Source organism: Coccinella septempunctata, chromosome 3 (assembly GCF_907165205.1).
Source record: "Coccinella septempunctata chromosome 3, icCocSept1.1, whole genome shotgun sequence".
Taxonomy (NCBI): Eukaryota; Metazoa; Arthropoda; class Insecta; order Coleoptera; family Coccinellidae; genus Coccinella; species Coccinella septempunctata.
Window position 1 is genome coordinate 37,168,982 of NC_058191.1, and position 24,089 is coordinate 37,193,070.

General features: G+C 35.8%; 1 protein-coding gene across 1 annotated transcript in view; it reads right to left on the reverse strand.

The window, feature by feature from the left end:
• Window positions 1–51: 51 nt before the first annotated feature.
• Window positions 52–24,089, reverse strand: part of LOC123310512 (neural cell adhesion molecule 2-like) — a 153,701-nt gene continuing 129,663 nt past the window's right edge. Inside the window, exons 6-8 of the mRNA XM_044894008.1 lie at window positions 19,666–19,850; window positions 8,657–8,945; window positions 52–2,601 (exon numbers count right to left, since the gene is read on the reverse strand). Of these exons, the coding sequence (XP_044749943.1) occupies window positions 2,384–2,601; window positions 8,657–8,945; window positions 19,666–19,850 (692 nt within the window). The 3' untranslated portion in view covers window positions 52–2,383. The remainder of the gene's footprint in view (window positions 2,602–8,656; window positions 8,946–19,665; window positions 19,851–24,089) is intronic.

Genomic DNA, 24,089 nt, shown 5'->3' on the forward strand with positions numbered 1-24,089 from the left:
TGGGTGTTCAGTGAAATCTCTACTGATAATAAAGGTAATAATAACACAAAATGCGCTTGTATAAACAGATAATTTATTCAGACATTCATTTTTGAGGTTATTACATACAATATTTACAATTATGAAAACTCTTTCACTAAATGACTAAAAATAACAACATCATTGTGTTCCCATGTGAATCATTGTGGGTTAAATGTTTCTGTTACTTTCTAATGGAACATCATGTGCTTCTGTTTCGTTCATCATTGAAAAAATCAACAGAAAACTTTGATTGATTTCCTTGGCACATATCAGCCTTACATAAAATATACTTTTCTTCTATCAATAAATAATTTCGAATTCGAATATTCAACAAATGCATAAAACTTTCAATAAGCACCAAACATCATAAAGCTATAGTCTCTACTTCGTAAAGCAACTCAATATATTTTCTTGGCAATAGACATATATGACCTGCCGTATATTATTATATTTGATCGATCAATATTTTTAATGAAAACAGTCTAAACTTTTGAGAGTTGAAAGTTTAAATGCGTGAATCAAGAATGATTCATATGAAATTCTTCACATTAGGCAGTGTTTCCGCAAAAGTTTTATGGATTCAAATTTATATGCAATATTGTAGTTGCGGGAAGTCTGACCTATTCATTCATGAAATAACACTTAGAAAATGCGGAAGTAGTATAATTTATGATACGAGTATTATTATAAAAACAAGGCATACACCATCGATCTAGGAATTAACTGAGGATTTATCGTGGATTTCAACTGAATCTGCATGGTTCTTATTGAAATCCTCCTTATTAAACATGAATGTTTTCTTTTCATCAAAAGTGTTTTTTTACGATAATAATGATAATACTGAATGAGTGACGCGAAAGTTTATTGTCAACGTTGATTAAAATTTCATCTATGAGGAAACCAAAGTGCTGCTACTCGAAAAAATGCCGAAAAATATCAACTGCTGTTATGTACATAAGTATTCAAATATTTAAAAAAAATATAACGAGAATAGCCTTCAGTAGCCTCATTACGTATTTGCGGCTACAACATCATGCCTTAGTCTATATTCGAGAAAACATGTGCAAGAACTCACTCTTTTATTTCATGAAAAAAGAAATTCTCAAATGGATTGACATTTTTTCTCTTCAATAAACAACTTATAAGTAGATACCTATAGACCAAAGCTGATATTACTGATAACATATTTTCGTATTTCATTGGGAAACTGTGCACAATGCATTTTTAAATGAACCATGAATGCAAAGATACTTATGGTGATGATTGATTTGTGAATTAATAAACTACATCGATTTATAGTATTTTTGGTATGTACACCTAATTCCAACAAGTTTTTACTACCGTATAGAGGTATTAATCACAAATTTATTCATGGAAGGGTCTTCTTCGAGGTTGATTATTACATACCATCTGCTCTAAATTGTATACATTAAAATCAATACTTGAAAGCTTTCAATCAAGTTGGATATAAAAGTGTCGTAGTTTTCATCCGCAGTTTTCTGATGGAGCATGACTGACGCCACTTGGTTTTTGGTTTCTTACATCCTAAGTTTCACGATTTCGATTTTAATTCCAGATAGTTAAGAATTTTCTGCATTTTTTTCTATAACAATCGCAGAAATATTTTATATGCAATCCCAGGTGAAAATCAACATTGCTCATACATAGTTATTATGTACTAGTCTCAGTTTCTCATTATAGATCTGATTCAATGTCAGCTGGAGGCTCCAGCGCAAAGAAAACTTTTCATTTCGGTTTTCAGTGTATGTTTTGTTAATATTGTAATATTTTCGATAGGAAATCATCGTGTTATTGTTCACTGAAATTAAAGCTTTTGTCTCATCCATTACTGAGCTTAGGAGGTGCCGTTTATAAGAAATATGTACGGCTTAGTTACATCAGATGTCTCTTTCACTCAAAGGTTGTGTTGCTTCAAAAGAAAGGATTAGTACGAATCAAAAAAATAAGAACAATGTCACCTACAGAGCATTAAAATTTCACATCAAATATCGATCTTATTTCCCAGTTTTAACTTACACTCTGCACATTAGGGTATCTATGCACATTTCTTTTGTGGGTGATTATTGTTTTGTGTCTGGCATTTCCGTTTCCATGCTCTAAATCTCATTTAAGTTTATATTTTCTCAAGAACGAAGTTACGAGTAGCAGAAAGAAAAGTAAAGAAAAAATCTCAGCAATTTTCTTTGGTTTAAAATATTGATTGCCCTTCCAACCGCAAAAAAATACCTCAATCTTTGCAAAACTCCCGAATTTTTTTGATTATTCATCTCTCAACCTCGACAAAACCCGACAGGGATAATAAAACCAAAAAATATATCTTCGGAGAAGAATGTCACGTTTCTCAAAGCTTATGGAATGTGGTAGATGTCAAGAGGAATGTAACTGGAATTAAAACGAAGACTAATTCAGGCTCCAAGTTGAAGCCATTATCGTTTACTGAAGGAAGCGTCCTGAAGATTGAAGTGTTGCTGTATTCGCTCAAACCCGCTAAATTCCTGGTGGCTGCTTCCACTTCGTATTCGGTGTTGTGGTTCAGATGTCGTAAAACGTACGAATTGTCTGAAAAATTAAGGAAATTTGAAATAAGGTAATGGGAGGAGGCATTTTGATGTGTTTCTAATCGAAAAGTGGAATTTCGATCCAAATTTTTTTTAATTTGAGGACTGACTCATACAGGGTGTAAATGAATAGTTGCAAAACAAGTGTAGGTGTCGCTTTATATATATATATATATATATATATGTGCCGATATCAATATTACTTAATTCATTCCAGATGAACTTAAATAAGTTGACGATGCTACTTATAAATTTTTCCATCACTCTATATGCTAATAGCTATAGAAGTATTCTATAGTATTCCCATTGCCTTTCACAGCATATCCCGAATTTTCACATGAGGCACAGCGAAAATCCCCAAGTCTAAACTTCACTGAAAGCCCAAAGATTTCAGACAATTAATCATACTTACTGAAGAAGATGTAGATTCTGATTAATGAAAACTTTTTGACGATAAATCAAACTGATGCGGCAATGAGACAGAGGACTTCCAAGGACAAACATTGAGTGGGGTGAATTTGAATGAGCGTTTAAAAGATCTCGTTATTTCTTGAAGAAGTTCGTGGCGTTTCAGAGACAAGTACAGTCCGTTCTCCATTATCACGAGTTTCTGTTGAGCTGGGTCCGCTGAAAGCCCAAACTTTGGATTTCAATGCCTCCGCCAGGATCTATGAGTAGAGGCTTTGTTTTGGGATGTTCTTTGAAATCGAAGTTGAGCAACCGGTTATGAGAACCAGGTCTCTTGATTTATTCGATACTGTTTTAGTATGACAGCCTTGTTGGTTGGTAGTTAAAGCAAAACTGATTCTCGGCTCAATAATTAGATTTTCTGCATGCCAATAAGCGAATCATTAAGTAGATCACAATTTCACAAAACGTTAATAATCCTCCAACATTTTTTGTCCACGTCTGCAGTCTCTTACGAAGCTGAAAGTTCTGGACATAACGAAACCATATATCAGCATGTTTTCTATACCCAGGATCAAAGATTGATTGTTTAACAGGAAATGGTGTTGAACATTGAAACAACAAAACTCGAGAAACTAGGTCATACACGTGGCATATTGTTCACTAATAACTGTATTGATTTTTTGCTCAAGAATTATCCATCCATATGTCATGCTTCATGAAGATACAATAAGTGTAAATGCAAGATACTGTAACTTTTTTAGTTAGTTGCTGAAAATTATTAAAATAACCCTGTGAGACCAAGAACCACTCGGTGAAACGAGGTATAGGTACAGGGTGGGAATTAATATTTATCAAAATATTTATGGGGTGCTACCTAGTCAAAAAATAATGAGGGTTTTTCACATGTTTCCATAGATATTTCCTGCTCCGATAGTACTTTCTAAAGATGACACAAAAGATGCAATTTCAAATTTTTTTCCTAGGAACCAGAAAACTTTCAATAATCAGCGTTTCCTAGGCTTCCACCTTAGCACAAAAACTCGATTTCGAAAATCTCGATTTTTTGGGTCAAAAATGAGCAAGGGGTTAGACCCCCCTAAAATGGCCTATTTGCTACTCTGTCTGAAAATCAGGATGTTCTATTACTGTCTTAGGATATGCAGTGAATAGAATTTGTTTTAAAGATTCTAGATAACCAAACAGTTGATGATTCAATAGAGAATTGCACCCCAGAGAGCTCTTCGAAGTCAACTCGAAAATGAAAAGTGGAAAAACAAAAAAAAATCAATTTCTCCTAAACTGGGTCAGATATTCAAAATTTTGGTATGAAAATATAGGTTTTCGAACACGCTGAATGTATTGCTAGCAATTCCGAAAGCCTATCTCCCTTTGTTTGGATTTTCGTCTTGGAAATGGCATTTTTCAAACATTTCAATTTTCAATCTGCGTTATCTCCTGTTATATTCGTCTGATCCAATTGGGATTTCCGGTTATATAATCAGCGTTGCCTAGACTTCCACCCTAGCACGAAAACTCGATTTCGAAAATCTCGATTTTTTGGGTCAAAAATGAGCAAGGGGTTAGACCCCCCTAAAATGACCTATTTGCTACTCTGTCTAAAAATCAGGATGTTTTATGACTGTCCTCGGATATGGAGTGCATAGTATTTGTTTTGAAGATTCTAGAAAACCAAACAGTTGATGATTCAATAGGAAATTGCACTCCAGAGAGCTCTTCGAAGTCAACTCGAAATTGAAAAGTGGAAAAACAAAAAAATATATTTTCTCTCAAACAGTGTCAGATATTGGGAAGTTTGGTATGAAAATATAGGTTTTCGAATACGCTGAATCTGTTGCAGCCATTTGCGGAAGCTTATTTCTCTTCGTTTAGATTTTCATCTTCAAAATGGCATTTTTTCAAAAATTGCAAATTTCAATCTGCGATATCTCCTGTTATATTCGTCTGACCCTATTGGGATCTCCGGTTATATAATCAGCGTTGCCTAGGCTTCCACCCTAGCACAAAAACTCGATTTCGAAAATCTCGATTTTTTGGGTCAAAAATGAGCAAGAGGTTAGACCCCCCTAAAATGACCTATTTGCTACTCTGTCAAAAAATCAGGATGTTCTATGACTTTCCTCGGATATGGAATGCATAGAATTTGTTTTGAAGATTCTAGAAAATCAAATAGTTGATGATTCAATAGAGAATTGCACTCCAGAGGGCTCTTCGAAGTCAACTCGAATATGAAAAGTGGAAAAACAAAAAAAATTATTTTCTCTCAAACAGTGTCAGATATTGAGAAGTTTGGTATGAAAATATAGGTTTTCGAATACGCTGAATCTAATGCAGCCATTTGCGGAAGCCTATCTCCCTTCGTTTAAATTTTCATCTTCAAAATGGCATTTTCTCAAAAATTGAAAATTTCAATCTGCGATATCTCCTGTTATATTCGTCTGATCCTATTGGGATTCACGGTTATATAATCAGCGTTGTCTAGACTACCATCCTAGCTCAAAAACTCGATTTCGAAAATCTCGATTTTTTGGGTCAAAAATGAGCAAGGGGTTAGACCCCCCTAAAATGACATATTTGCTACTCTGTCTAAAAATCAGGATGTTCTATGACTGTCCTCGGATATGGAGTGCATAGAATATGTTTTCAAGATTCTAGAAAAACAAACAGTTGATAATTCAGTAGAGAGCTCTTCGAAGTCAACTCGAAAATGAAAAGTGGAAAAACAAAAAAAATTATTTTCTCTGAAATAGTGTCAGATATTGGGAAGTTTGGTATGAAAATATAGGCTTTCGAATACGCTGAATCTATTGCAGCCATTTGCGGAAGCCTATCTCCCTTTGTTTAGATTTTCATCTTCAAAATGGCATTTTTTCAAAAATTGCAAATTTCAATCTGCGATATCTCCTGTTATATTCGTCTGATCCTATTGGGATTTCCGGTTATATAATCAGCGTTGCCTAGACTTCCACCCTAGCTCAAAAATTCGATTTCGAAAATCTCGATTTTTTGGGTCAAAAATGAGCAAGGGGTTAGACCCCCCTAAAATGACATATTTGCTACTCTGTCATAAAATCAGGATGTTCTATGACTTTCCTCGGATATGGACTGCATAGAATTTGTTTTGTAGATTCTAGAAAATCAAATAGTTGATGATTCAATAGAGAATTGCACTCCAGAGGGCTCTTCGAAGTCAACTCGAATATGAAAAGTGGAAAAACAAAAAAAAATATTTTCTCTCAAACAGTGTCAGATATTGAGAAGTTTGGTATGAAAATATAGGTTTTCGAATACGCTGAATCTATTGCAGCCATTTGCGGAAGCCTATCTCCCTTCGTTTAGATTTTCATCTTCAAAATGGCATTTTCTCAAAAATTGAAAATTTCAATCTGCGATATCTCCTGTTATATTCGTCTGATCCTATTGGGATTTACGGTTATATAATCAGCGTTGCCTAGACTTCCACCCTAGCTCAAAAACTCGATTTCGAAAATCTCGATTTTTTGGGTCAAAAATGAGCAAGGGGTTAGACCCCCCTAAAATGACCTATTTGCTACTCTGTCTAAAAATCAGGATGTTCTATGACTGTCCTCAGATATGGAGTGCATAGTATTTGTTTTCAAGATTCTAGAAAACCAAACATTTGATGATTCAATAAAAAATTGCACTCCAGAGAGCTCTTCGAAGTGAACTCGAAAATGAAAAATGGAAAAACAAAAAAAAATATTTTCTCTCAAACAGTGTCAGATATTGGAAAGTTTGGTATGAAAATATAGGTTTTCGAATACGCTGAATATATTGCAGCCATTTGCGGAAGCTTATCTCCCTTCGTTTAGATTTTCATCTTCAAAATGGCATTTTTTCAAAAATTGCAAATTTCAACCTGCGATATCTCCTGTTATATTCGTCTGACCCTATTGGGATTTCCGGTTATATAATCAGCGTTGCCTAGGCTTCCACCCTAGCACAAAAACTCGATTTCGAAAATCCCGATTTTTTGGGTCAAAAATGAGCAAGGGGTTAGACCCCCCTAAAATGACCTATTTGCTACTCTGTCTAAAAATCAGGATGTTCTATGACTGTCCTCGGATATGGAGTGCATAAAATTTGTTTTGAAGTTTCTAGAAAATCAAACAGTTGATGATTCAATAAAGAATTGCACTCCAGAGAGCTCTCCGAAGTCAACTCGAAAATGAAAAGTGGAAAAACAAAAAAATTTAATTTCTCCTAAACTGGGCCAGATATTTGAAATTTTGGTATAAAAATATAAGTTTTCGAACACGCTGAATCTATTGCGACCAATACCGAAAGCCTATCTCCCTTTGTTTAAATTTTCACCTTCCAAATGGCATTTTTCAAAAATTGCAAATTTCAATGTGCGATATCTCCAGTTATATTCGTCTGATCCAATTGGGATTTCCGGTTATATAATCAGCGTTGCCTAGGCTTCCAATCTAGCACAAAAACTCGATTTCGAAAATCCCGATTTTTTGGGTCAAAAATGAGCAAGGGGTTAGACCCCTATTTGCTACTCTGTCTGAAAATCCGGACATTCTATTACTCTCTTAGGATATGGAGTGTATAGAATTTGTTTTAAAGATTCTAGAAAACCAAATAGTTGATGATTCAATAGAGAATTGCACCCCAGAGGGCTCTTCGAAGTCAACTCGAAAATGAAAAGTGGAAAAACAAAAAAAATTAATTTCTCCTAAACTGGGCCAGATATTTGAAATTTTGGTATAAAAATATAGGTTTTCGAACACGCTGAATCTATTGCGAGCAATACCAAAAGCCTATCTCCCTTTGTTTAAATTCTCACCTTCGAAATGGCATTTTTCAAAAATTGCAAATTTCAATCTGCGATACCTCCAGTTATATTCGTCTGATCCAATTGGGATTTCCGGTTATATAACCAGCGTTGCCTAGGCTTCCACCCTAGCACAAAAACTCGATTTCGAAAATCTCGGTTTTTTGGGTCAAAAATGTGCAAGGGGTTAGACCCCCCTAAAATGACCTATTTGCTACTCTCTATGAAAATCAGGATGTTGGCAAATTGGCAAGGGATCGTCCCTGTATATAACTATTCTTGTTCTTTCTGGCTGTTTCTGGTACTTCCTGACTATATAGGCTTCGATTTTCTCAAAAATTCCTTTAGTGGAAATCGTTTCAGGATATCTTCATTTGTCTTGAAGAGGTAACCAAATGTTGATATTTTCTCTGGAAGTATCAGAAACAGCCAAAATCAAGCAATTTGGATATCCTATACATGATATAGAAATGCTCATAGCTACTTGATCTTTAACGTCAGTAAAATGAAATTTTCAGGAAGCTATGCTTTACGTTTTTGACTCTATTTTTATCATGAGAAAACTCTAGTGAATATTCATAAAAACCATGCTTTATGGAGTCGAGCAAATCCAAATAAGTAAAGGACATTTTTGCACTAAACTGATACAATTATTTAGTATTTCCCGATGACAAAATCCAACCGGATTCGATCAGTTAGATTCGACATCATTAAAATTGAAGGGTAAATGTCCCCCTAACGATCCCACAACCCACGGGAGAAATCCGAACACCTGCATCCTCCCTTGTACCCGAAAATCTTCAATTATAAATCGTGAACTCACCCTGCGACACGTTGAATTCTCTGTGGCACCAATCGCCTCCATCCTCCTTGTGGGGTTTGAACCTGACGTTGAATCCGATCGGCCTCATGCTGTCGCTGGCATTCAGCTTCCTCATGTCCGGACCCTTTATGCCCAAGTCGAGGAGGTCTGAGTTGGCCCCGCGTAGCTCCAGGAATTCGGGGGGCTCGGGTTTAACCCCCTCCTCCAGGATAATTACTCGTTCCGCCTTGCCCCAACGGTTGGAGGCCCGGCATTTGTACTTGCCAAACGTCAATTTCTCAAGTTTCAGCTGCAAAAGAGGCGCGGAGAGGGGGGTGAGATAGCGAACTTCATTATATTTATAGCCAACGATTTTATCTGTCCTGCAGTTGAGATTACCGATTGATGGACGGCTGCGGGAGATTGGGATACATCAATCGGAGGATTATAGGGTTCAGACGCGGAAACTTTTGTGCAATGATTCAACGGAAGCGTCAGTATTGATATTTGAAATAAAATTGAGACACAAATGGATCATCAGGTGGGATTATTATCCTGTAAAATCTTCTGTTTGGATAATGTTCATAGTCAGCTTCACGTAGCATTCTTCTCTACCTGGCAATCTTCAAATTATGTTCACTCAGAGTTACATTTTGGACATTCGGTCAGTTTTGTACGAGGACGTATTGATATCTACTTAGTCTAGACCAGTCCCATGCATAAAAAAAAAATATTGCGTTGCTATTGCAACGAACAATAACTCATTAGAAGTGGCAGTGTGAAGTTTGAGGCCAAAAAAAAGGTAACCAGAGTCACACAATAATTTGAAAGAAAGAAGATGTCCACTATGTTTTTTTTGTAATGGTATGTAAATTTATATAAAACCTACGACAAGTATTTAATTTAAAGAAGATGAGGCGTACTTCATTTTATACAGGGGGAAACGAAATATGTTTTCTTACTCTAACTTTGAAATTAGCTGTGGAGTGTTCCACTTGTTCCACGTTATGTTTTCTTACAATCATCAATACGAGGATGTATTGATATCTAGTTAGCCTAGACCCGTTCCGTGCATAAAAAAATATTGCGTTACCATAGCAACGAACAATATCTCATTAGAAGTGTCAGTGTTAAGTTTGAGGTCAACAAAGTAAACTAGAGTTATGCAATGAATTGAAAGAAAGGAGATGTCCACCAAAATTGTGAAAATCGAAAAATTGGAGTATCGAGCCATCATCAAGTACCTGTAAGGGTTAAGAGGTAGGCAGATTCACGAAAATATGCTTAATACTCTTGGTGATCAACGTCCTTCGTATGCGACCGTGACAAATTGGACTGCAAGCTTCAAAAGAGGTGAATTTTTCATTGAAGATGATGACCGATCGGGATGGCCAGTTTCTTTGTCAGTCCCCGAACATATCGATGCAGTTCATGACATGATTTTATAATTGTCGTGAAACGGATATCTGAAGCACTGAATATTTCATACGAACCCGTTCATCATATAGTTCACGTCAATTTGGACATGAGAAAAATTGCTGCAAAATGGATCCCCAAATGTTTGAGTGTTGACCAAAAGCATGCAAGGTAGAAGCATCGCGTTCGATCTGTGCCCGATTTGAATATGATGTAGACTTCTTAAACCAAATTTTTACTATGGATGAGACTTGGGTGCATTTTTACGATCCAGAAACAAAGCAACAATCGATGGAATGGCAGCACTCTGGTTCTTCAAGGCCTAAGAAGATTCATGTCAAAAAATCTGCTAAAGTTCTTGCTTCAGTTTTTCGAGATTGCTATGGAGTAATCATGATTGAATTTTTTTGGATAAGGGTAGAACAATAACAGGAAAAAATTGAAGAGAAAAGACGCGAAAAGCTATCCATAGGTGTTTTGTTTTTGCAGGACCACGCCTCTGCACACAAATCTCATGTTGCAATGCAAAAAATTCGTGTGCATTATGAAGTTCACGTCAATTTGGGCATGAGAAAAATTGCTGCAAAATGGATCCCCAAATGAATTAATGTTGACCGAAAGCGTGCAAGGGTAGAAGTATCGGGTTCGATCTGTGCTCGATTTGAAAACGATGTGGACTTCTTAAACCGAATTGTTATAATACTATGGATGAGACTTGGGTACATTTCTACGATCCAGAAACAAAGCAACAATCGATGGAATGGCGACACTCTGGTTCTCCAAGACCTAAGAAGTTTCGTGTCCAAAAATCTGCTGGAAAAGTTTTTGCCACAGTTTTCTGGGATTGCCATGGAGTAATACAGATTGATTTTTTGGGCGAAGGGTATAACAATAACCGGAAACTACTATTCGACATTACTGGCCACTCTACGGGATGAAATTAAAGAGAAAAGATGCGGGAAGCTATCCAAAGATGTTTTGTTTTTGCAGGACAACGCCCCTGGACACAAATCTAATGTTGACATGCAAAAATTCGTGATTTAGAGTTTGAATTACTAGAACACCCCCCTCATTCATCAGATTTGGCTCCATCCGACTATCATATTTTTCTAAACTGTAAAAAAGTTTAAAAGGTCGTAAAATTTCTTCCAACAAAGAGGTAATGAAAGCTGTGGATGTCTAGTTTGCAGAGCAGGAAGAAACTTTTTTTGGAAAGGTCTAGAGACGTTTCAAGTTCTCTGTAATAAATGTATCCAATTAAGAAGAGAAAATGTTGAGTAATAAAATATTTTGTCCTTGAAATTTCGTTTGGTTCTATAGTAGGCTAAGAATGTTTCAATATATCCTCGTACAAATGGCTTTGACTGATATTAATGTCTCATCAATCCATAATATGCAGTTCATATCGCTTATAACTCCATAAAAAAGCTTCGCAAGAGAGACAAGAAATTGTCGTGATGGAATTCAAAAATATCTGCGTAGTAAAGAAAAGTAGTAGGTGGCAATGGAGGTTACAATCAGGTCGATTCTGTTTGGAAATAATAATATGGTTATAGAAAAGATATTGCTATCACAGAAAAGTTTGAAACACTGGTATTCTAATCATTCATTTTGAGCAATATGATCTGTCAATTTTTAGAAGATCTTGTTATTTCAGTTTGCTACCATAGCCATATTGTTATAAATTAGGAAGATAGCATTATGCTGTTATGGTCATATGACCATAACAGCAATACGCAAACAGAATAGGCCCACTTAAATGATTTCTTTATTTGTTGTGTTCTGGAATAAATGCATTTTTGCTGCTAGGTGCCGGCCACTAACCAATTAGGTAAACCTGTGCTTCTCTACTTATTTTATGATAACAGACAAGCGCGCAGTGAAGTTTTCGAAATTGATGTTTTTATTTCTTTCTGAGAAAAAACCCCTAATTCGAAACATTATTCCAAGCTGAATATCATCGTCTCGGATCACAAAACACACTTTACATTTCCCACTACCCTGAACTCTAATTCATCTCGCGAATAACAAAATTAAAATACTGAAATATGTAAAAGAATGGAGACATTTTATCCCGAGTAGTTTAGAAAGTACGGCACAACTCTACAATCTACAACGTTTTTCTGCCTAATTCTCATAATGGATGAGATCAGAACTGCTCGTTAATCTCATACTTAAGTGATACGAAAATATTTATTACACTCATAAACATCTGGGCTGAATGAAAAATTCGCAACATTTCATAGAGTTTAAAGCCGAGGTCGTTTAGGGCGAAATGTAATCAAACAAGCGCTGCCTCAATTTCCATGGATATTGGAAGGAGAGGGATAAATTCCACAATAAAGCTGGAAGATTATAATTAGTAATATTTCAAAATAAATTCGAGAGCGAATTCCGTGGGGTCACATAGCCGCAGTCCTGTTTCTTCGAGCCGAAAGTAATTGGAACAACTCGGAACAATTTCCAGATTTCGAAGACTGAGTGGGCGGTTTGGAGAATCATGAGGATTACTCAATGCTGCCGAAGAATTTTTGTTCAATCGAGCGTTGCTTCGGAACCGCGGGAAATGCACTGTTGAATGAAAATCCTTTTTGTAAATGATTGAGTGGGTTTAAGTGAACTACGAATCTTCGAAGGTAGATGTACAAGGTGTTCCGGATTTGTTGTTCATTGAGGGCATCTCTCTAAGTTTTTTTCGGAGAAACAGAGAATTGTGAATACCGTAGCCTCATGCAATACATTTGAGTTATTAGCAAAAATTGATGTGATGAATTGTGGATCTTTAACAAGTTGCCTTATTTGAGGACTATCAAATATACCAGCTTTTAGTTTTTCCGTGCTAATGCCAGGAAATTTACGTGACAAATACCCAAAACAATTTCCATCTCGATTTAAAGCCTTCACAAATTGCTTCATTAGGCCTAGCTTGATATGCAAGGGCAGAAGTAAGATTTTTTCTCTTGAAACCAAAGGTTCGTTGATCACGTTTTGTATTCCTTGAATCATGACATCTCTTGAAGGCCAATTTTTGTTAACCCAGTGCTCATTTTTAGCTCTGCTGTCCCAAAGGCACAAAAAACAAGGATATTTTGTATAACCACTCTGCTGTCCAAGGAGGAAGTTAATCATTTTTAAATCAACACAAATTGACCACTGATGTTCTTCGTATTTAATTTTTCTCAAAACTAATGCTATTGTTTCATATTCTTCCTTCATGGTAGTAGAATGACCAATAGGAATTGAGCCATATTTCTATTTTGACGATTAAGTACATATTTATCTCTTTATTTGTTGTCCTTTATCGGAAAAAAATATACCATTTAACCTGTAACGTGTATCTCAGAAACTAGAGCTGATAGAAAAAATCTGGTGGCATTTTTGGAATCAGCACATTAAAAACATCTAAAATCAGATGTTAGATTTCCGGCACCAATTTTTTTTTTCATTTTGTTGGCCTGTGTTATAGATCTGAATCTTGAATCTTCTTTTTTGATTAGAATGATCTACTGACAATCCTGAAAAGTTTTCTTCGTCAAGATTTCAATTTGAGTATTAGATAATGTTTGGTTTTTTCCACTGTAAGTTTATTATTTCTGGACGTAGCTGAAAAACATGAATTATTAAGTTAATTGATGAAATGGGCATACTTTCATCAAATTCGCCTCAATTTAATCGATAACATTAAGGCGAGTATCAAGAGCATGTAGTGGAGAGGATTTGGAGTACATACAGGGATTTTCAAAGGTGAGGCTTTTTTCTACAGAAGATAGAACTCATAAAAATAAGCCGTTTAACCAAAAATTGTTTATATAAAATATCCAAGATGGCTGAGATACAACCCCTAGAAGTTCGACAAAATTTCATTGATTTTCATGTATGGGACTCTGGAAGGTGACTCCGGCAAAATCGAAACAAAACATAAATATATGGCTGTACAATAAATGGTGCAGTACCAAGTTCATCGGATTAGATACTCAGGTCACTTTGAGAGAATCATAATTGCTTAGTCGTGCAATTTAAGGTGAAAAAAATGTAGAAAATCGAGGCAGTTTCCTGAAAGTGCTTATGTTAGTGATGTTGAAAAAGTGCTATGATGTTTCCCAATATAATCTCATTTTTATGACGATTGTTGGAATGTTCGAACAAGAAGACTGTGATGCCCATTGTGAAAAAAATTCTTTAATAATTTAGACGAATTTTATTGGTGGAATTTCGAAGTATTATTCTATTTTTTACACTTGTGTCCTAAGTCTTTTCTGTCAGTTGGTATCAAACTGAATTTCATAAAACTGTGTAGGTTGATAAAAAATAAGTTTCCATTTCCATTACCACGTAAATATCTAACAAACTGATATCCTAAGAGAAACAATATGGTTGAATCAGGAGATGGGTAATTTTCCACTGCTTTGCAATAATTCAGTCGTAATAATAATAATAATAATAATATGATTTTATTTCCATAATTGCTAAAATTAACAAATTGGAACAAGTCAAGTTCAACCCAAAGCCCCGAAAACTATAATCTATTACAGAAATCCTTAAACTCAAGTATCGTGTAAGGCTCACACTCAACTATCAATGAAAATATTCGTTTTCTGAAATTGTCATAAACACCAATATTCCTTATCATACGGGGTAAATAATTAAATATCTTCATACACATATAAAATACATTTCGCTCAGTTAGAGAAAGTTTGTGTCTAGGAAAAAAATATTCATGCATTCTCCTTGTAGAATTCATATTTTTACAATCCTGGAAATAATGTCTGTTCTTATGAAGAAAGAGTAAAACTCTATAAACATATAGACCTGGCAGCGTCAAAATTCGATTCCTCTTAAATGTACCTCTACATGATTCTCTAAATTTCATATTGAAAATAGTTCTGATAGCAAGTTTCTGCGTGACGAAGACTTGTTCTGCTGAAGAGCTCCCCCCCCAAAAAATTATTCCGTAAGACATAACTGACTGGAAATTTGCGAAATAAACAACCCTAAGAGTGATACTGTCAACTTGGTTTCGTAAAACTCTCAACATATATATTGTTGAGTTCAATCTGCTTGTTAGTGATTCACACTGAACTGACCAACTTAAATAACTATCGATGTGAACTCCCAAAAGTTTCGTACTCGAGCCAACCTGCACCACACCATTACTGAAACCAACATTCTCAGGGCAAGTCAAGTTAGATCGATTACTAGAAAACATAACTACATTAGTTTTCTCACTATTGAGAACAAGGCGATTTTCTCTGCACCAGCCCTCAATCAATGACATTGCTTCAGTTAAATGAAATGATGTACCCTCAACAGTTCTAGAGGAGACCAGAATATTCGTATCATCGGCATAGAGATATTCTTCTATTGTTACCGCTACATCATTGTCCGAAGAGGTGCTAGGTAGGTCAGAGATGATCTTTCCAGAGACACCTATTACGTCAGCCGAGCAGGGTTGTTTCTCATAATGCAGACCGGATCTCGAATCAATCTGATTCATGGGTAGCTCTAGCGCAATTTCATTCTTCAGCCGGAAGATCTCCGGTAGGTCATCAATATATACCACGAATAGAATGGGTCCCAGCATCGTACCTTGAGGTACACCCTTAGATAAGGTACCCTCAGACGACACACGACAACCACCCCCATCGTGCAACATCACGACTTGAACTCTATTTGTCAAGTAGCTCTCGAACAGATCGAGTGCCACACCCCTGACTCCACAGACCTCAAGTTTAGAGAGTAAGATCTGATGGTTAACACTGTCAAAGGCCTTAGAGAAATCAATAAAAAGTCCACCAGGAAACTCACCACCTTCCAGGGAGACAATTATATTTTGGATGAATTCGAAAATGGCTGTCTCCGTGCTTCTGCCTCGAGTGAAGCCATGTTGCTTCTTGGACAGAACATTAAACTTCTTGAAGAAGTTCAGCAGACGATTCACCAGAATTTTTTCAAAAATCTTGGCAAATGATGTTATAAGACTAATCGGCCTGTAATTGGAGAGATCATTCAAATTCCCTTTCTTGTGGCAAGGTCTGACAATAGACTTTTTCAAAGCATCTGGAAAGATTCCAGACTTGAATGCACAATTCAGCATGAAACAAAGAGGCTTGACTATTAATGAAATGTGTTTCTTTACCACCGTCATTGGGACTTCATCATACCCAAATGATTTTTTGTTTTTCATCGTTCTGACAACAGATAAGATTTCGATTTCTAGAACTTCAAATAGACAAAAAGAATTAGCAGTTCTAGGTTTACTACAAGTCCTAATGATGTGTCCGGTATCACTCGAAGAAGCACTCGACATATTAATAAAGAAGTCGTTGAATTGATCTGCTAGCATATTGAGATCACCATCAGGAAGTACTGAACTATGATCTGATTTATTCCTATTAGTAACTTCCCCAACAACCTTCCACGCCGTTTTAGATTTGTTATCAGCCTTATCGATGAGAGACGAATGAAAACTCCTTTTGTCGGCTGTCAAAGAAGCCTCATAAAGGCGCTTCACTATTTTATAATTTTTTTCAAGTTCTGGTTTGTATTTGGAGATAACAAACAGTACATCAAGTTGTTTTTTCAATGATTCCGATTTTGGGGAGGGCCGAATTTTCTTTTTTCTGGAGAAATCAATAGATTTCATCGAAAATGCCATTTGGAAACAGGTGGCAAACTTTTCTGTAAAAAACTCCCACATTTCATTCACATTGTGTTCCGGTATTTTATATAGGTCAGACCAGTCCACACCAACAAGTAACTTCTCGAATAGTTGATGATTATCTCCACCGTATTGCCTAAAATTCCTCTTTCGACAGGGTATATTTAGATAGCTTCCACGAGAAAATGTAAATTTTTGGCCGGAGTGGTCAGCCAAGTGTTCCTCAATAACATCAGTAATTCCGTCTATATTTGAAATAATATTATCAACACAAGTTGCACTATTTGGCGTTATTCTAGTGGGTTCAAGAGTGGACACGGCCAAGTCATATGTCTCCAAAATTGAGAAAAACATTTTCGAATCACGGTGTACAGATAATAAGTTCACATTAAAATCTCCAGCAATAATAAATTTCACATTTTCAGTTTGACATTTATCAAGTATCATCGTAAAACTTTCAAAGAAAATATCAACACGACTAGCAGGAAAAGTATTCGGCCTATAAACACAAATAATCAAATATTTTTCTGAGCCAAAAATAGCTTGTGTTGCACAGCATTCAAAAGAACCAGTCACATTAAGTTGCTTGAAATCTTTCCTATCATTGAACTTTGTACCCCTTTCCAAAAAAATGGCGCAACCACCATGTAGACCCTTATCTCTGCAGTGGAAGGAAGCCAGGACGTAACCTGGAGGAGTGTATACTGATAGTTCCTCTTCGGATTGCCAGTGTTCGGTTAGACATAGAATGTTTACATTATGGCTGGACAGAACATGTTGTAATTTGAAAAACGACGTATTGATTGATTGAATATTCTGATGCAGCAAACATAGTTGGGATTCTTTCTTTTTTACTTTATTGTGTTTAGGGGAGGTGTTCCCCTCCGAAAAAAATTTTTGAAATTGAACTCCCGCAGTACAACTCCGGTAGGCCATGCTTCCGGTTTAGACAACTCAGAGAACAAATCATCAGAAGGTATCCCCACGCTAAAGGCGGAATTGCAACCCTTAGTGATGAGTTTTTTTACCTCGAACTCCCTGCATTCAGTGGAATCCTGAAGAAAATCCATTATATCGTTCTCACTCACATCCTTACCACAAATTCTGCCGACGTATAACCATTTCTTTCTTGGTGCACCCTTGATCTTGGATTCAGGTGTGATCTGTTTTGAACCAATACAACTTATGGAAGGTTTTCGGTTTGTCTGTTTTTTCTTTACCACCGTGGTCCATTGAAATTCACTTTGTCGTGACGTGTTAGCATTTGACGTTTGCATATTTCTAATATTTTCCTGTTCATTGTTGGTAGGTCGGACAGTTTTAAACGATTGGAGACCCTTAGACTTAGAGGTACTCCTGATAAGATCACCAGTTACAGGGAGGGATGGAGAAACAACTTCCATTCTCATCGTGTAATTAGGATCATTAGTTACAGCTTCGGGAGGAATTTCATTTATTTCGTCGATTTTGATGACCGGCATTGAACCGTGAGACATATGTTCATGATAATCGGTTGAAGGTTTGTATTTATGTACCTTTTTATTTAACGGATCTTGTTTACTCTCGATATCATTTATTCTCCTCAGTAGAAGTGAATTATTCAATTTCAGGGCTTCATTATTTTCCCTTGATGATTCCAATAACTGGGTTAAGTACTGAACTTTCATTTCCAGTATCCTTCGATCGGCAATATCTGATGTATACACAGTCGATTTATCAGCGTTTTTTGGTGTAAATTCGCTTGACTGGCAGCAGTTCATATGAAAATCATCAATGAATTTTACATTTTCCATTCTCTTGACACAAGATTTATGCATTATTTTATCGCAGAATACACAAATCACAACACTACATCGTTTTGAGCAGCATGAATAACTTTTTTCGATTTTTAGTCCATTATTATCAACAGAATTATACTTTTGAGAGCCCGCTTCCGAGACATCGTCACTCTCGTCCGCCATTCTCGATCTATCTTGTCGTATTAGAATCTATTTCAGTAATCATTTTCAATTTTTCTTCAATTTTGTCATTTTGAAATTTTTGTATAGGTGATTTTTGTTGAAACGCTCTGACCAGTTCTATCTTCTGTTGAAAAGAAGCCTGACCTTCAAATTTCCCTGTATATTCCCAAAAAATTGTCAAAATTGCATAATTGGTTCAGCTCATAATTATTATTTTATAACTGATACGAAATATGCTGAATGATTGTAAAAACGTTCTTTTCTAATTCAGAGGTGACAAATTGTATAATAGTTTTCATTAAAAAAACAACACTTTGTCTCATAATTCGAAATATAGACAAGAAAAAATTAATTTTAGATTGCCAGTGGATTCTACTTCAAAGAGAAGGTTCAAGCTTCAGATCCTTAACTTAAAAGACAAGAATATTTGTACTGATAACTCAAAAACCTAGGATCGTAGGAGGCTATGGTTTTCACCGTTCTTTGTCTCTGAAAAAGAGCTCGTAAATGTGGAATCTCTTTTGCTCTAGCTCTTATTTCAGCTTAATAAAAGGTTCTGCATTTCCTGAAAATATTATTGGTAAAATATGAATCTAGCTTATTTCATTTTAATCTTCCAATCGATAGGTCAATTCGGTAATGAGCTCATCGATGATTTGACACAGTCCGTGAGCTATTTAAATCACTCAGAGGGCCTGGTTTATCCTATTTCATGCCCCATTTCAAAATGTAAAACACTCGAACGGCGCACGTTGTAGAATAGTCAAACGAACGATTTATACAAAAACCCTCGATGTTGATGTTCCCAAACTTCCGACTGTCCCTTCGTCGCCAGTTAAATCGGAAAAATTCGGAAAGTTACAAGGGGCACGTTCGGGGTTTATATTTTATGAAAACTTCCCTGATAAATCCCCGATAGCTAGACGTCCGTCGACGCTCCGACGACGTCACGTCCTGTTATACATTTCGAACTTGTATTGTGAAACTTACATTACCTGCAAAATCGACTGGTTCGGTGATTCAGTCACATTCCCAGTCTTCCGAACTTTCGTAGGGGATGACAGCCACTCGAACTTGGCTTTCGGCTCGGCTTCCACGAAGCACGTCAGATTAGCATAGCCGTTCAGATATCCGTACACGTGATCTTCTTTAGCCTGCGGAGTGATAAATGTTGGAGCATCTACAAAAAAAAATTAGAGAATAAATTCATTTGAATTGGTGGGGCTATGAATACTGAAATGATTGATTATTTTTCGATACAGGCATAAGGTGCTGCAACAGTGTTCCATATCTGGGTGCCCACCCAATTGTAATTGACACATAACCTTTTGTAACTTTTTGTTTGCAATGCTTTTGAGATTGGTATACAGGCTGGTCCACATCGTAACCAAGAAATTTCAACCACGTATTCTACATCAAAAATAAGCCCTAGTTTTTCATATAAACATAGGTCGAGAAATGTTTCCTCTCCGAGATACGGGGTGTTAAAATTATAGAAAAAAAAATGTTTTTTATTAATAACTTTCACACTGCTTGAAATATTTTTATGTAATTCGAGAAATAGGTTTTGAGCGTCAAGGAGCACTTTTGCATAATATCATTTCTTTTTTATTCTACCAGTGGCGTCCGTACTGATGCGAGACTGAATATTTTCAGATAAGAAAATGATACGCCACTGGTTTTTCCGACAATAAAATTACCATTCAAATCCTTATTTAATTTGGAGCTAATTCGGTCTCTTGATTTTTTGCTTTACGAGGCATCGTTACCCGTTAAAAAAAGAAAATTCATTCTCATGCATGAAGAAATCGCCAAATGTCTATATAAAATATCCAAGATGGCTGAGATACAACTCCTAGATTCCTAGAAGTTCGTCAAAATTTCATACAATTTCAAATACGGGACTGTGAAAGGTGACTCAGTCATCGCAAAAACGAAACAAAACATAAACATATGGTTGGAGAATGACTGGTTCAGTACCATCGGATTAGATGCATCAGGACAATTTTGAGAGAATCATATTTGTTGTAACGTGCAATTTAGGGAGGAAAAAAATGTAGAAAATCGAAAATCGAAACCTTGAAAGTGCTTGTGTTAGTTATGTTGCAAAAGTGCTATGGTGTTTCTTCATTTCATCCCATTTTTACGACGATTGTTGGAATGTTGTAACAAGAAGATTGTGATGTGAAAAACTTTGTGAATAATTTAGACGAATTTTATTGGTGAGTTTTTTAAGTATCATTCTATTTTTTACACTTGTGTCTTAAGTCTCTTCTGTCAGTTGGTATCGAAATGAGCCATTTCATAAAATCGTGTAAGTTACTGAAAAATAATGACAACAATTCGGCATTCTCAAGTTTCCATTTTCATTACCACGTAAATATCGAACGAACCAATAACCTAAACGAAACCACATGGTAGAATCAGGAGATAAGTTTTTTCCCACTGCTTTGCGATAATTCAGCTAACTAACGGTCTAGGTCGTATTAGGATCTATTTTAGTTATCATTTACACTTTTTTTTCAACTTTGTCATTTTTAAAGTTTTTTATAGGTGATTTTTTGTGAAATGCATCATTTTGACCCGTTCTACCTTCTGTTGAAAAAAAGCCTCACCCTAAAATACACCCTGTATACAGGTTGAGTCTTTAACTTGAGCATACACATAAGATTCCTGTGGTCTAAAAAACATTTTCCTCTTATCATTTTATCCCAATTGGCTGAAGAGATGAGAGCTGTTAAAAATTCATAAAAAATGGAGTGAATTTCCAAACATAGTTTTTCGTGAATCTTTTCCGAACACAAATTTCCATCCCCATCTTCCAGTTTGTTCATTAAGACCATTACATACCATAAAAATACCAGAAATTCAAAGAAAACAACTCTTGAATCTAAGTTGAACTCTCATATTTTGATATTTCACCGATTTGGGAAATAGTATTCTTCATTTTTTCTCGTATAATGCGCCGTTTTTGAGCAATTTGATTCCGACAGTAAAAAAACTCTGTGGAACTGGAAAAATTGGTTGCTTTGGCTGAATGCAACTCTATTTAAAAGATTCACAGATGTGTAGTATCATAGAGCTTGTTATTCTCTAGGGAATTTTGTTTTTCCAGAGGTGGCATAAATCATCATGAAAATTTGAAATAATTTCATCTAGGCCGAATTGTAATAAACGGAAAAAAGTGCTCTTTTTGACTTAACACAAAATTTTGTCCCTGATGGTGTATGTGAATTATTTATGACTGAAATCTTGAGAATTTCATCTTTAACACAACCCCATACATAAAAATCCAAAGGATTGAGGTCTGGTGATTATCAGTTCGATTATATGTTATTTTTATATGTATTTATTAACCAATCCCAAGAAAATCGATCCCAAATGATATTCAGAACAAAATAACTATGTTTTTGACCATCAAAAAACAGACTGGAGTAAATTGTACTTCAAATACGTAAAAACGACTGACTTTTTGGTGGGTAGTTAATCATCGTATATGGATTTTCATCCAATATCGGCCACATCAATCTCTTCTCAATCTTATATTTGATGAAAAATGCCTCCAAGAATCAGAAAATGTTGGTGTCATTTGGAGAACTTGGTGCATTGTGAAAGGCGAAGATTTGAGACATGGTATTGAAAGTGCTTGTGACATTGTTCGTGATATTATTACATACTATCTTCACACAAAAATGTTTGGACATCTAACTAACGTTAACAACTTTTACAATTTTCACGGTTTGCCTTGTCCTTTTCTGTCAGGGTGTATGAAAAGTTCTTTGTTTTTCTAGCTCCATTTTCAATTCAAGAGATTTCATTCCTCAGCTATAATTTCCTTCACAAACTACGAATATCATTTCTTATTCGGGAACGGAAATAGGAATCCAACCCTCAACTCGAATAATCTGTCACTGGACTTGTCAGACACAGGATGTGCATCTCTATAACAATGATATCGTTATTATTTTCTATGGATATGTGCACCCAGGCCCGGATCTAGGGGGGGGCAAGCGGGGCGCTTGTCCCGGGCGCCAGCTTAAGGGGGCGCCAAAATCAACCAGAGGTTAAGATTTTTTTACTTTTGATTTTCTCGGTGCTAAATGGAAAACTGTAGAATGTAAACATGATAAACCATCACTATGCCTAAAATCTTTAAAATCAATGAGGGATCAATTAACTGCATATTATTCAGTCATCTACGAATGACCGCCACACTTGGGTGAAATAGGTTGAAAGATCTGATATGTTTACACTGCGTCGCAAGCAGTAATTTCTTTGCCTGGGGAATTACCGACTCATCGCCTTCTCATCTGGAACTAAGGGCCAAAATTTCCGATTTTCTATAGACCATAACTTAAAAACTAATCCTTTCAGCATGATTCTGTTTGCATATTCGTAATCTATTCCTTAGTAAAAACACCAATTTTGGTGGAAATCGGTAAGATCGAAAATTTTCCATAGATGTACCGAGTCTTTCACCATGATTTGAGCCCCCCTTTAACTTTGTTACTAAGAGAGGTACAAAAAAATGTTTTATACAAAAGTTTCACGAAATTGTGTTTTCTGAAATGTTTTCACAAAATGAAATATAAACATACAGAGTGGGCGATTTTCTGAAAAATATTTTTGGTCTCCGATAAAAACCGAATTCATTCTGTATACTAATTCGAGGGCGTAGAACACGAATATGCAAACGGATATTTCTAAAAAAATTCATTTTTCAAGTTATGGTCGATGGAAAATCGGAAATTTTGGACCTTCACGGAAAAATTCATAAAATCTGAACCGTTCGAGATAGATGCATGAAGTGTGGTTTTTTATATTTGCAAAGAACCAATTCATCACCAAAAAAACAGCATATGACTAGTGTTTTTTTTCTATCTGCTACAGCTCCTCAAAGTTGACCAATATTTCCGAAATTTTGCACTAAAAGTGATTTATCCCTCAAAATACTGATCCTCCAAAAATCTAATTGCATATTCGTGATCTACCTTGAATTAATATGTAAAATGATCCGGGTCGATATATGTAGCTAAAAAAATAAATTTTTGTTCGAAATAATTTCGTTCATGAAGCGCGGGTAAAAACGATAGACGAGGGCGGGTTGCAAACGACATTCTTGTAAATACAAACTTTTTTATTTGTGCAATTTTTGGGATATTATGGGAAAAGAATAACTTTTATTGGAACAATGAGAAAAAATATCTTTTGATGGAACAATGGGAAAAAAACATGAGTGATTTTTTTCCCAAAGTACTCATCTTAGGAAAAATCTAATTGCATATTCGTAATCTATACGACCTCAAACTAGTGAAAAAAATAACTCGGGTTGATAGCGATGACGAATATGCAATTAAATTTTTCCTACGAACCTTAGAAGGGGGGGGGGGCGCCATCGTGAATTTTTGCCCCGGTCAGA